Source organism: Jaculus jaculus, chromosome 19 (assembly GCF_020740685.1).
Source record: "Jaculus jaculus isolate mJacJac1 chromosome 19, mJacJac1.mat.Y.cur, whole genome shotgun sequence".
Taxonomy (NCBI): domain Eukaryota; kingdom Metazoa; phylum Chordata; class Mammalia; order Rodentia; family Dipodidae; genus Jaculus; species Jaculus jaculus.
The window spans coordinates 44,447,941-44,462,627 of NC_059120.1; the positions used below are offsets into that span (position 1 = coordinate 44,447,941).

Below are 14,687 nucleotides of genomic sequence, written 5' to 3' on the forward strand. Positions count from 1 at the left end.
TATACACAAGGGGGTGCATGTGTCTGAAGTTCGTTTGCAGTGACTGAAGGCCCTGGCATTCCCATTCTCTCCCTGTCTTTCTCTCTCTCTCTGCCTCTTTCTCTCTCACATAAATAAATAAATAAAAAATATTTTTTTTAAAAAAGAATAATATTAGAATTGTCCTAACATAGGTTCTCAAGCTTATTCTATTATAAAAAAATAATAACTGCTGGCATGGTGGCATATGCCTTTAATCCTATTACTGGGGAGGCAGAGGTAGGAGGATCATCATGAGTTTGACGCCACCTTGAGACTACATAGTGAATTCTGGGTCAGGCTAGGCTATAACAAGACCCTACCTTGAAAAATCAAAAAGCAACAACAACGGAGAATGGAGTTTCAAAGGGGAAAGTGAGGGGAGGGAAGGCATTACCATGGGATATTGTTTACAATCATATAAGTTGTTAATACAAATAAATAAAAAACACAACAAAAAATACGGTGGAAAGATAGGAGGAACACCCCGCTCTCCACGAACATGCATGGGAAGCATGTGATCATGTATACACACCATACATATGTACACAGACAAAAACAAAAAATAAAGTTATATGTTAAACATCTGGAAAGATGAATGTTTTGTTTTTGTCTTTTTTTTATTTTTCGAGGTATGGTCTTGCGGTAGCCCATGTTGACCAGGAATTAGTCTCAAGGTGACCTTGAACTCTTTGAAGTCCTCCTACCTCTGCCTCTTTAGTGCTGGGATTTAAGGTATGTGCTACCATGCCCGGCATTTATTAATTATTTTATTTTATTGGTTTTTGGAGGGAGGGTTTCACTCTAGCTCAGGCTGACCTGGAATTCACTATGTAGTCTCAGGGTGGCCACAAACTCATGGTGATCCTCCTACCTCTACCTCCCAAATGCTGGGATTAAAGGCATGCGCCACCACGCCCGGCTAGTTTATTTATTTATTTTTTTTAGGTAGGATCAGCTTGCTTTGGCCCAGGCTGACCTGGAATTAACTATGTGTTCTTAGGCTAACATTGAGCTCACAGTGATCCTCCTACCTCTGTGTGGTGATTTGATTCAGGTGTCCTCCATAAACTTAAGTGTTCTGAGTGCCAGGTTCCCAGCTGATGGAGATTTGGGAATTAATGCCTCCTGGAGGCAGCTTATTGTTGGGGGCGGGCTTATGGGTGTTACAGCCAGTGTCCCCTTTGCAGTGTTTGGCACATTCTACTGTTGCTATTATTGTTCACCTGATGTTCAGGGGCTGATATCTACCTTCTTTCTGCTCATGTTATCGTTTACCCCTGCCATTGTGGAGCTTCCCCTCGAGCCTATAAGCCAAAATAAACCTCTTTTTCCCATAAGCTTCTCTTGGTTGGGTGATTTCTACCAGCAATGTGAACCTGACTGCAACATTAAATCCCGAGTGCTGAGATTAAGGTCATGTGCTACCATGCTGTTTTATCTTTTTTAAAATATTTATTTGAGAGAGAGTGGAAAGAGAAAGAGAATGGGAGAGTGGGATTGGGCCCACCAGAGCCTCCTGTTATTGCAGATGAACTCTAGATGCATGTTTTACTTTGTGCATTGGCTTTATGTGGGTCCTGAGGAATTGAACCCAGGCCATCAGGCTTTGCCAGCAAGCACCTTTAACTGCTGAGTCATCTCCCCAGCCCTTGCTTTTATCTTAAGTGCAAACAGATCAAAGAAAACCTCCTGATAAAAATCTAAAAAATTGGGGTGGAGGGATTGCTCAGCAGTTAAGGTATTTGCCTGTAAAGCCTAATGACCCAAGTTCAATTCCTAGTCCCCATGTAATGCCAGATGCACAAAGTGGTGCATACATCTGGAGTCCATTTGCAGGGGCTCGAGGCCCTCGTGCACTTACTCTCTGTGTCTTCTACCTCTCTCTCTCTGCTTGTAAACAGACAATAAAGAGATTTTTTAATAAGCCTAAAAATCCTTAAATATCTGAATAACAAAATCATTGATTCACATTTTTACAAATGCATTTATTGGCATATATAATGTACTTTGATTACATGTGTCCTCCGTGGCCTTCTCTTGATGTCCTCCCACCCCCGTTGAACCCCTTCTACTTTAATTTCTTCTCCTCTCTTCCTCTTCCCTTCTACTACTACTTTTTTTTCTTCTTCATCATCATCATCTTCTTTTTTGGTGACCCACTGAGTTTAATTAAGATTGTGAGGAGTTATTTACTGGAACATGGATAACTTACCAGTGGCTATACCACTCAAGAACATGTCTCCCCTGCTTCAGTAGCCATAAACTGGTAAGAAGAAGAGGTGCTTCATGACGCTTGAAGGGATGATATAGATGATCCATTTAGGGCTGAATATTTAGCAATCACTTATTCTCAGCATTTTGACCAGTTACGAATCTCTGCAGTAATTGCCACCCACTCCAGACAAAAGTTTCTCTGACTAAAGAAGAGAACATCATTAATCTATGGGCAGAAACACGGATATTTAGAGGACTGTTTGATGGGTACAACATGTTCATTTAGCCAAAAAAAATAGTGATAACTTCCCCACAAACATCTATGACATTCTTAGCCATGGGCTTTTGAACAGGTTTACAGTTCCAGGCATGGATTCCCTCCTGTGCAGAGGCCTCAAATCCAGTCAGAAAACAGTTGCTTACCCCAATAACAGCCATTCCACTATTGTACTAACAGGTACATCTTGCCTGGCAGAGCAGTTGTATAACTTGTTAGGTAAAGACTGTTGATAACTTGTCTCCCCAACAGCCTGTATAACACCTTCAGTAGGGAGAAAACATCCAGCTCAGTTCCAGCAACTGAAGCAAGTGATGTCTTCAGTAATAGTAATTTACCATGTAGGTCTGGTAGACAACTAAGAGCAATGGCAATAGCCTGTATTGTTTGGGGGTTTCAGGGAATAGGTTCATATTTCATAGAGAGTATAAGTGTTAGATCATCTATCCTATCCCATTTATAGATGAAGGTGGGCCACAGAGAATATGATCTCCTCCCTTTGTATAATAACTCAGGACTTCTGTAGTGAATATACATCCCATTGGGCACGTTAGTGTGTACCTGTAATTCTAGGATAGGAGGCTGAGGCAGGAGGATCTCTTGAGCTGAAGAATCTGAGACCAACTTGGACTTCATAGCAAAACTTACCTTAAATCAAATCAATCAATAAAGATTCTAAATATTGATTTTTTAGAATTAATATTCTTCTAAAATATATTTTTTCACTTTCATTTCTGCTTTTTATACCTTTCTGGAAGAAGTGATACACCTGTTGAGGCGCAGCGGCCTATCAGCAGTGAAACTGGGGGCCAGAGTTCAGCTTCTGAAAAAGAGCCTGCAAATGGAGCACAGAATCCAGGACTTGCTAAGCAAGAAAAAAATGAGGTAATGTTGACTATATGTAGTGGGCTTTGGATGTTTTCTCTTTGTAAACAATAATAGTATTTGCTTTCATAAACTATAAAAAGAATATGTAATATTTAGGAGTAGGACAGAATATTTAGACTTTCTCATTATTGACTCATTTCCTCTCTTCTTTCCAGAGAATTTATGATATATTTATTTGTCATTGTCAGCTTAGTAGAGGAGACTTTCTGCCAATAATGGTATTATAGTTCTTTTAGAAGCACTAATGGGAAATAGCAAGATTGCTAAATTTAACACCCATTGATTCTTCCTTATAAAAGAATATTTAGGGTGGGGGTGGAGAATGGCTTAGTGGTTAAGGCACTTGCTGTGAAACCTAAGGACCCAGCTTTGATCTGCTAGAATCCATGAAGCCAGGTACGCAAGGTGGCGCATACTTCTAGTGTTTGTTTGCAGTGGCGGGAGGCCCTGGTGTCTCTCTCTCTCTCAAATAAAGCAAAGTAAATAAATGAAAAAATAGGGCTGGAGAGATGGCTTAGCAATTAAGGCACTTGCCTGCGAAGCCAAAGGACCCAGGTTCGATTCCCCAGTACCCACGTAAGGTGGCCGCACAAGGGGGTGCACGCATCTGGAGTTCATTTGCAGTGGCTGGAGACCCTGGTGTGCCCATTCTCTCTCTGTCTCCTCTCTCTGTCTCTGCTTGCAAATAAGTAAACAAATAAATAAATTTGGAAGCCATTTAAAAAATGTTTTTATTTATTTGTAAGCAGAAAAAGATAGAAGTGAGACAGAGAGAATAGATGTGCCATGGCCGCCACCCACTGCAAATGGACTCCAAATGCATGCATAAAGTGCATCTGGCTTTATGTTGGGACTGTGGAATTGAACCTGGGTTGTTAGGCTTTGTAGGTAAGCATTTTAACCTCTGGGCCATCTCACCAGCCCTGGAAGCCATTTTTGAGGGAAGTTTTCTGTTTTACTCTATAGAAACCTATTTCTATATATATATACCATTTCTATACTTAAATATTTGACAGGTTCATATTGTTTATTAAATATTAATGCAGTCTCTCAAAATGTGTTTCATTCACCTAGTCTCAAATTTATCTTTATCTACATGTGTATTCTCTGACCGTGATCCCATTATAACAAGGAACCATAGTAACCATTCATCTATCTTGGTCAGTCTGTTGTAAATGCAAGGTAGCCAATATTATAATTATTAATACTCATGGATGCTATGTTGTTGTCCTAATATTTTTAAGCTTCGCGACTCCACTGAACAATTTCAAGAATATTACAGGCAGAGATTACGCTATCAGCAGCATTTGGAACAGAAGGAGCAGCAACGCCAGATCTACCAGCAGATGCTGCTGGAAGGAGGTGTAAACCAGGAGGATGGTCCTGAGCAGCAGCAGAATCTTACTGAACAGTTCCTTAATAGGTTGGTCATCAAGTCGCTTTTACTGTGAAGTTACATGTCTTCCAGTTACAGGGTTTGGAGGAAAAGGGTCCATCTAACTTGGCCCGTCCTCCTAAGGCAGTGACAGCAGCAGACTGTGTGGTTCAGGCCTCAGGCTGGAAGCCTGTGGATACAGGAAGTTACTTAATTTCTTTTTGCCCATTTCCTCATTTACTTTCCCCAGGTTGCCATGAAGATTCAATTAGTTAGTCTGTGTATGTGTTTAGAGTAGTATCTGGCACAATGAACACTCTAATGGCAGCTATACTTTACACAGTTATGAGTACTTAAATTTATAGATTTGGCTGGACACAGTGACCTTAGGCTGGAGGTGAGGTTGGACTAACTTGAGCAACAAAGTGAGACTGTGGGGGAGGTGTCATAGATTCTTTTGGATTCAGTATATTAAAACTATTCCTTGGCTGGAGAGATGGCTCAGCTGCTAAGGTGCTTGCCTGTAAAGCCTAATGACCTGGGTTTGGTTACCTAGTACCCATGTAAAGCCAGATGCACAGTGTTGCATGCACCTGGAATTTGTTTGCTGCAGCAGCTGGAGGCCCTGGCACACTCATTCTCTCTGGCCGTCTCTATCTATACTTGAAAAATTAAAAAAAAAAAAAAAAAAAGATTTAGGCTGGTCGTGATGGCTCACACCTTTAGTCCCAGCACTTGGGAGGCAGAGGTAGGAGTGAGTTCCAGATCAGCCTTGGCTAGGATGAGACCCTACCTGAAAAATAATTAATTAAAATTGATGGCCAGGTGTGGTGGTGCATGCCTTTAATCCCAACACTCACTTTGGAGGCAGAGGTACAAGGATCACTGTGAGTTTGAGGCCATTCAGGTCAGCCTGGGCTAGAGGGAGACCCTACCTTGAAAAAAATAAAACAGATTGGTGGTTCCTGGTAGACTGTACATAGTAGAGCCACTAGGCAGGGTCTCTCTATATAGCCCAGGATGGCCTTGAACTCACTGTCCTCCTGCCTTCTGCTGGAATTGCAGCTGTGTGTCATCATGCCCAATTCTTTTTCAGTCCATTTTTGTTTGTTCGTTTTTTGAGGCTGGGTCTCACTCTTGCTCTGTAGACAAGCTGGCTTCAAACTCGTGGCAATTCTCCTAAAAAAAAAAAAATTGTTTTAATTTAAAAAACATCTCCCCTAGGTTGGGGAGATGCTTGGTAGTTAAAGGTACTTGCTTGCAAAACCTGCCAGCCTGGGTTCAGTTCCCCGGTACCCATGTAAAGCTAGATGCACAAAGTGGCACATATGTCTATAGTTCTTTTGCAGTGTCAAGAGGCCCTGGCATGCACATTTTCTACCTCCCCCTCAAGTAAATTAGTAAAAATTTTTTATGTGAGAGAGCAAGAGAGTGCATGAAAGAGAGAGATAATTGGCATGTCAGGGCCTCTAGCCACTGAATTCGAAGTGTAGATGCGTGTGTATGCATGACTTGTGTGCATGTTTAACCTTGTGCATCTGACTTATGTGGGATCTGGGGAGTCGAATCTGGAGCCTTAGACTTTGCAGGCAAATGTCTTAACTGCTAAGTCATCTCTCCAGCCCTAAATAAGTTAAAAAAAAGAAAGAAAGAAAAAGTTGTTTTTTTTGTTTTGTTTTGTTTTTGAGGTAGGGTCTCACTGTAGTCCAGGCTGACGTTGGATTCACTATGTAGCCTTGGCTAGAATGAGATCCTACCTGAAAAAAAAAAAGTTTTAAATTGGTGGCCTCCCCAGTGCTGTGATTAAAGGCATGTGCCACCATGCTTGGCTAGTAAAAATTTAAAAACAAAACTATGCCTTATAATTTCTGCCATGCTGTAAATTATATTCTTTAATGTTAGATGGAATATATATGTATAACATGTGTTGTCTTTTAAAACTATTTTTATTTTTTTGGTTTTCCGAGGTAGGGTTTCACTCTAGCCCAGGCTGACCTGGAATTCACTCTGTAGTCTCAGGGTGGCCTTGAACTCACAGCGATCCTACTACCTCTGCCTCCCGAGTGCTGGGATTAAAGGCGTGCACCACCACGCCCGGCTAAACTTTTTGTTTTGTTGTTGTTGTTTATTCTTATTTATTTGAGTGCGACAGGGAGAGAGAGAGAGAGAGAGGAGAGAGAGAATGGATGCACCAGGGCCTCCAGCCACTGCAAGTGAACTCCAGACGCGTGCGCCCCCTTGTGCATCTGGCTAACGGGGGTCCTGGGGAATTGAGCCTCAAACCGGGGTCCTTAGGCTTCATAGGCAAGCGCTTAATCGCTAAGCCATCTCTTCAGCCCACATTTATTGTCTTTTAAAAAAATCAGTAAGACAAAATACATTTATTTAAATGTGGAAGGGTTATAGTAAGATTAAATTATACACACACATCTTTATGTGTTGCACTTATAAGAGTTTCTGGCACAATGTTGGTTATCATGATTATGGTCAGGCATTTGCAGTGGTGACTCACTTCCACACTTGGTTCATTAGTATTAAAAGAAATATGTTGACTCTCTGGGTGTATACATGTCAGTTGAGCCTGAAACTGATTCTGTCACCAAATCTTCATGCAGGGAATATTTATAATCTCAGTAGCCTTTAGTAGGTTTTGCAATTCAAATTAGAGGTTGTTTTCTTCCCATCTTGAATCAAGTCCTGTTTGTCAGGATGATACTAATGTGATGAATTGTCACTTGTTGATTTAGGATGTCTTCTTCATACCCATAAAAGTTATGGCTGCATTTGACTTTCCCACCAACTAGACAAGTGACAAGAAGCTTCTATAGTGGCAGAGATATGCTTCATTAGGAATAAGTTAAATTAGTCAAAGCTTATTCTTTTTGTTTTTGTTACTTTTTTGTTTTTTGAGGTAGGGACTCACTCTGGTCCAGGCTGACCTGGAATTAACTATGTAGTCTCAGGGTGGCTTCGAACTCACGGCAATCCTCCTACTTCTGCCTCCCAAGTGCTGGGATTAAAGGCATGTGCCACCACGCCCGGCTAAGGTTTATTCTTTAAAGACAGCCTTAAGCAGAATTTACTTAATTTAGTTTCATTGTGGAGAATTTCTATTTGGTCTTTGCTTGTTTTCCTTTTTCTTTTTTGTTCTTGAAACAAGCTCTCACTATGTAGTTCAGGCTAGCCTAGAACTAGCTATGTAGACCAGGCTAGCTAAGCTCATGAAAGTCCTCCTTTTTGTCAAGTGATAAGATTACAGGCATGAACCTCCACACCTAGTGAGAACAGAGTTATTGTTAAAAAGCTGCTTTTAATTTCATTGATGATTGGTGTTCAAAATTATATAAAAGTACGCTATAAAATGCATAGGCTAGCCAGGTCTATAATTACAAAGTGTGCTATAAGATCCATAGGCTAGCCAGGTCCATATTTGTAACTGAGTAAGTGTCCTATTGTAACTTTTTTCCACATATTTTTTTTTTTGTTGTTATCTTAACATTTTAACCTTTTCTTGTCTTTTGTTTTTGAACACTTTAATATAATTATTTTTGTGCTGCTGGGGATTGAACCTAGGGGCTTGTGTATGTTAGGCAAAAGCTGTACCACTGAGCTACGACTCAACTCCTAATATATTTATTCGATTTTTGTTTATTTTTGTTTATAAGCAAAAGACTGAGAGTTAACACACAAGGGCCTTAGCCACTGGAAACAAACTCCAGGCGTGTTTGCCACCTTGTGTGCCTGCACAATTTGTGCACATGCATCACTTTGTGCACCTGGTTTATGTGGGTTCTAGGGAGTTGAACCTGGGTCCTTCGGCTTCATAGGCAAGCACCTTAACTGCAAAGCCTTCTCTCTAGCCCTCAATAATAATAATAATAATAGCTATTATTATTATTATTTTAAAGAAACGAGAGAAAGAATTGGTGCACCAAGGCCTCAGCCATTGTATTCTAACTCCATATGCTTGTGTCACCTAGTGGGCATGTGCAACCTTGTGCTTGCCTCACCTTTGAAAGAAAGAGGCAAATAGAGAAAGAGAGAATGGGCATACTAGGGCCTGTAGCCACTGCGAACAAACTCCAGACACTTGCACCACCTTGTATATCTGGATTATGTGGGTCCTGGGGAATCAAACCTGGGTCCTTTGGCTTTGCAGGCAAGCACCTTAACTGCTAAGCCATCTCTCAGCAATGGAAAATTTTGTTTTTAAACCCTGATTGTCACACATGCTAAGCATATGCTCTGCCACTGGGGTATAACCATTATGCCTTTACAGTAAGATATTGTGGGAAAATGTGGATCATCTTTTGGTATCTTGGCTATGTCTTAAGTTGATGATGACTATTTTTTTTTTTTTTGAGGTAGGAGTGACCTGGAATTCATTCACTATTTAGTCTGAGGGTGCCCTTAAACTTATGGCAATCCTCCTTTTGCCTCCCAAGTGCTGGGTTTAAAGGTGTGTGATATCACACCCAGCCTTGATGATATTTTTTAAAATATTTTTTTGTACCTTTTATTTACTTAAGAGAGAGAGAGAGAGAATGGGTGTGCCAGGGCCTCTAGCCTCTGCAAATAAACTCCAGACGCATGTTCCACCTTGTACATCTGGCTTACATGGATACTGGGTCCTTAGGCTTCTAAGCCTTAAGGCAAGTGCCTTAACTGCTAAATCATCTCTCCAGCCCAATGATAATTTTTTTAATGTAATTTTATTTTTTATTTTTTTAAACATTTTTTGTTCATTTTTATTTATTTATTTGAAAGTGACAGAGAGAGAGACAGAAAGAGAATGGGCGCGCCAGGGCTTCCAGCCACTGCAAACGAACTCCAGACGCGTGCGCTCCCTTGTGCATCTGGCTAACGTGGGTCCTGGGGAATGGAGCCTCAAACCGGGGTCCTTAGGCTTCTCAGGCAAGCGCTTAACCGCTAATCCATCTCTCCAGCCCCCAATAATTTTTAACATGAAATCTTTCATAGATTATGTTTGTGCATATGTTTACTTTCATAAACCTTTAGCTTTAAATACATTAGAAATGTAACTAAGGGAGCTAGAGAAATGGCTAAGTAGTTACAAGTGCTTTCCTTCATAGCCTGATGTCTTGGGTTTGATGCTTCAGTACCTAAGTAAAGCCAGATGCACAAAGTGACACGTGTGTCTGGAGTTCATTTGCTGTGGCTAGAGGCTCTGGCCTGCCCATTCTCTATCTCTTCTCTTTGTTTCTCTCTGCTTGGAAATAAGTAAATAAATAAAATTTTTAAAGTTCTTGAAGTGTACTTAAGTTGGTATTTTTAATTACTTGCATTGTTTTAACTTTACAGATCCATTCAGAAGCTTGGTGAGCTGAATATTGGGATGGATAGTCTTGGGAACGAGGTGCCAGTGCTCAACCAGCAGTGCGGCGGGAACAAAGGCACCGGCTCCGATAGTTCTTCAGTGACTAGCTTTGCAACACCACCCCAAGACTCTGGTCAGAGATTAACACATGATGCTTCAGATATTCACACAAGCACCCCTCGAAATCCTGGACCAACAAATCACATACCGTTTCTTGAGGAATCACCTCCTAGTGGAAACCAAATGTAAGTTCTTGACTTTGTAAAACCTGGGAACATTAACTTCTTGCTGTAATGAAGAGGAACATAGAAAGTTGGGTTTCTCTTTAGCTCCCTAATTGTTTTCTAATATGCCATCATGTATTTCCATCTAGGTGTTTTTTTTAATTAATTAATTAATTTTTTTTTTTTTTTTTTTTTTGGTTTTTAGAGGTAGGGTCTCACTCTGGTCCAGGCTGACCTGGAATTAACTCTGTCATCTCAGGGTATCCTTGAACTCATGGCGATCCTCCTACCTCTGCCTCCCGAGTGCTGGGATTAAAGGCGTGCGCCACCACGCCCGGCAATTAATTAATTTTTAATAGCAACTTTCATACTTGTAGAAATTAAACCATAATTCCCTCCCCTCCACCACTTCCCCTTTCACAAATCCATGCTCTATCATGTTCTCTCCCTCTCTCCATTAGTCTCTTTTATTTTAATGTTATCATCTTTTCCTTCTATTATGAGGGCCCTGTGAAGGTAGTTCTAGGCACTGTAGGTCAAGGATATCGAGGCCAATTTCTGTCTGGATGATTGCATTGTAAGGTATCCTACCCATCCTGTGACTCTTACATTGTTTCTGCCACCTCTTTAGGCAATGGACCCTGAGCCTTAGAAGGTGTGATAGAGATGTTTCAGTGATGAACACTCCTCTATCATTTCTTCTCAGCACTATGGTGCCTTTTGGGATACCCCATTGGTCACCGCCATATGAAAAGAGAAGCTTCTCTAACCAGAAGTGAAAGTAGTGTTAATATATGTGTATGAACTTTAAGTAAAGTGCTTACAGGGCTGTTTGGTGAGCATAATATATGCATTTAGCCAGACAAGAACAAGGGCTAACAATCCTAAGCCTCATGACCTCCCCCACCATAGGCTTTTAATTAGGTTTTCAGTACCAGGCATGTATTTCCTCCCATGGAGCGGGCCTCCAGTCCAATTAGAGAGTGGTTGGTTTCCCCCATAACAGATATGCCACTATTGCATCTGTTTAGTCATTTGGCCTAGCTGGCCAAATTTGAGGCTTCCAGTGTCCACTGTTTTCACTACTGATGATGTCTGTCTCCCATAGGTATGCATGCAGTGCAGATTTTTCCAGTTTTCTGTCAGCTGTTCTACACAGAGGAGGTTTTCAGCTAAGCACCAGCTTGATTTCTCAGTATCCTTGCAGCCCAGGCATGTGGAGTCTTCAGCAATAGGGTTTTACTATCTATATCTGGTGGGAAACCAAGAGCTTTAGCAATAGCCTATAATGTTTTGGGTGCATCAGGAACCTCCCTGGTCAACAATTCACTGGAAGGTACCTCATCCCTGGCACTGAAATTTTTCTAGGAGCAATCTTTGGCTTCTGGGTGTGCCATTATCCAAAAAAGTAGGTTCTCATATGGCTTATTCACAAAATCCTGAATTTTAATTAAACTTTCTCCCACCCTTCTTTTACTCAATCTCATTCCCGATCTCACTTAGGCCATTCCACCCCCAGTAATCTGTTCATCTACTTATACATATACAATGCCATCCCCTTAAGTCCTTCCCTTTCCTCCCTCCCTTATAGTCCTTTTCTAGATTACTGGCCTCTGCTACTGATGTTTTACTCCAACTCATAACACATGTCTAAATATTTGTAGCTAGGATCCACATATGAGAAAGAACATGTGACATTTGGTTTTGTGGGCCTGGATTACCTCACTTAGTATAATCCTTTCCAGATCCATGCATTTGGTTTATGTGGGATCTGGAAAGTTGAACATGGATCCTTAGGCTTTGCAGGCAAGTGCTTTAACCACTAAGCTATCTCTCCAGCCCTAGTCTTTCTTTTTGTTTCCTTACTAATACCAAAACAGCTTGATTTTTTTTTTTTTTTTTTTATTTTTTGGTTTTTCAAGGTAGGATTTCACTGTAGCCCCAGCTGAGCTGGAATTCACTATGTAGTCTCAGAGTAGTCTTGAACTCATGGCAATCCTCCTACCTCTGCCTCTCTAGTGCTGGGATTAAAGGCGTACACCACCATGCCTGGTTGTCGGCTTGTTTTTTTTTTTTCCCCCTGTTTTTTTGTTTTTTTTTTTTTTAATTTTTATTTATTTATTTGAGAGCGACAGACATAGAGAGAAAGACAGATAGAGGGAGAGAGAGAATGGGCGCGCCAGGGCTTCCAGCCTCTGCAAACGAACTCCAGACGCGTGCGCCCCCTTGTGCATCTGGCTAACGTGGGACCTGGGGAACCGAGCCTCGAACCGGGGTCCTTAGGCTTCACAGGCAAGCGCTTAACCGCTAAGCCATCTCTCCAGCCCCCTGTTTGTTTTTAAGCCTTCTTATTCAGAGTCTACAGTTGGAGATTTAGACCTTATTTTGTTGATTTTGGTATTTTCAACATGTAATTTCATGTACAGACCTTCATGGCACAAGAAAAAGAAGTATTTTATAACATGTTGGAGTAATTGCAGGAAGACAGTTTTGGCTACTGCTCCAAAAGTTACAGCAGTTAAAGACTATGCATATTTATGTTTTCATTAGTCAGAACATTTTATCTTGCTGTCATTCGTAAACAAGTGTTAATTTATGCAGTGAGAATAGTTAGGGACATTTTCTTCTGTTAACATAAAACACCTCTTAGAATCCTATATTAATTACAAGGCCAATTCCTGTAAGCATCAAAGTGCCAAAAATAAATATTCAGGTGCATTTAAAATGAATAGCTTACCTTCATTTTGGCCCCTTCCTGAAAATAAGTGTTCTCTGTCTCTGTCTCAGCTTCCCACCTCTCTCTCCCAGTGTACACCTTCCCTTCTGTCCCTGCCCTTCCCTTCTATTTCATTCTCTCTTTTTCCCTCTCCTACTCCCTGTCAGCTTTTGAGCCCCTTTCTACCTGTCCCTGCTCTCTCCCAGCTCTGCCACCTTGTGCATAAATTTACATCTGTTCCCTCTGCGAATCCACCCAAGATTGTCACTAACACCATCTGCAGCTTCTGGGCTGGTGGCACCAGAGACACCACCTACCCTCTTGGTTTCTTGCTTCTACCCCCTTTACTAACTCCCCTCCTCTGAGCCACCAGTAAATGTACTTTGCACCCTAAGATAAAACAAGATGCATAACTTGCTTTTGGCACCTGGATGCTTATATGAATTTGCCTTGTAATTAATATTTTACTTTTTGTAACCAAGAATATTGGAGCTCATGTTACCTGTCACCATGAACATCAATAAGTAGAGACAGGACTTAAACTTTCTTTAGAGAGAGAGAAAGAGGCAGAGAGAGACAGAGAATGGGTACACCAGGGCCTTTCATCAGCTGTGAACAAACTCCAGACACATGCACCACTTGTGCGACAGTGCATGCTTGTGTCACTGTGCATCTGGCTGTGTGGGAACTGGAGATCTGAATATGTGTTCTTAGGCTTTCCAGGCAAGCGCCTTGACCACTGCACCACCTCTCCATGCCAGGAATTGAATTTTTAAAAAATTAGGCTGGGCATGGTGGCACATGCCTTTAATCCTAGCATTTGGGAGGCAGAGGTAGGAGGATTACCGTTAGTTCGAGGCTACCCTGAGATTACATAGTGAATTCCAGGTCAGCTTGGGCTAGAGTGAGACCCTACCTTGGAAAACCACACACACACACACACACACACACACACACACACACACACACACACACACCTCCCTTTTTCTAAACCTTTTTCTTCCTCCAGCTATTCCCTGTATTTGATGTCTTTTTTTCCCATTTCTTCATCATCCATGATGATGTTTTGGGCCCAATACTTTGCAAATAATGACATTCGCTGTGAGTTCATGAATACAACATTCTAAAGCCTTCCTCTCCTTAGATTTTTTTTCCCACCACCTCTTCCCTAATGTTCCTAGAGCCTTACTGGGTATGATAAAGATGTCTCAGTTAATGCTGAGTATTTATTAGCACTTGGATATGCTAACTTCAGAGGACACTCAAAACTCATCAAAGTGGTGAGAGAAATTATATCTTTTTAAGTTGCTTTTTATTCAAAGGCCTGCCAGTCTGAGATAATTACAGATTAATACCCTGAAAAGCTCACCTTATCATCTCATCTTTTTTTCTTTTATTTTTATTGACATCTTCCATAATTGTAAACAATATCCCGTGGTAATTCCCTCCCTCCCCCTACTTTCCCCTTTGAAACTCCATATCATCTCATCTTAAGCCAGCTAGTTTATAGGGAGTGAGACAGAGACAGTCATCAGTGCTCAACTGTGTTCTTCTGGTTGGGTGGTAGCCACATTCCTGTGATGTGCATGACTTCTGGGCATCCTCTCTAGACCTCTGGACCCAGACACTTCCCT

The 14,687-nt window shown here is 41.3% G+C and overlaps 1 protein-coding gene across 7 annotated transcripts in view; it reads left to right on the forward strand.

Annotated features, from left to right (window-relative positions):
* The window catches only part of Wdr47 (WD repeat domain 47), an 89,450-nt gene that overhangs the window by 46,449 nt on the left and 28,314 nt on the right, over positions 1–14,687 (forward strand). For 4 of the 7 annotated variants that reach the window (XM_045138487.1, XM_045138489.1, XM_045138490.1 and 1 more), the window contains exons 6-8: positions 3,271–3,397; positions 4,645–4,823; positions 10,098–10,358. In XM_045138487.1, coding sequence (XP_044994422.1) covers positions 3,271–3,397; positions 4,645–4,823; positions 10,098–10,358 — 567 coding nt within the window. The remainder of the gene's footprint in view (positions 1–3,270; positions 3,398–4,644; positions 4,824–10,097; positions 10,359–14,687) is intronic. The other 3 variants (XM_045138488.1, XM_045138491.1, XM_045138493.1) reach the window with 1 other exon arrangement.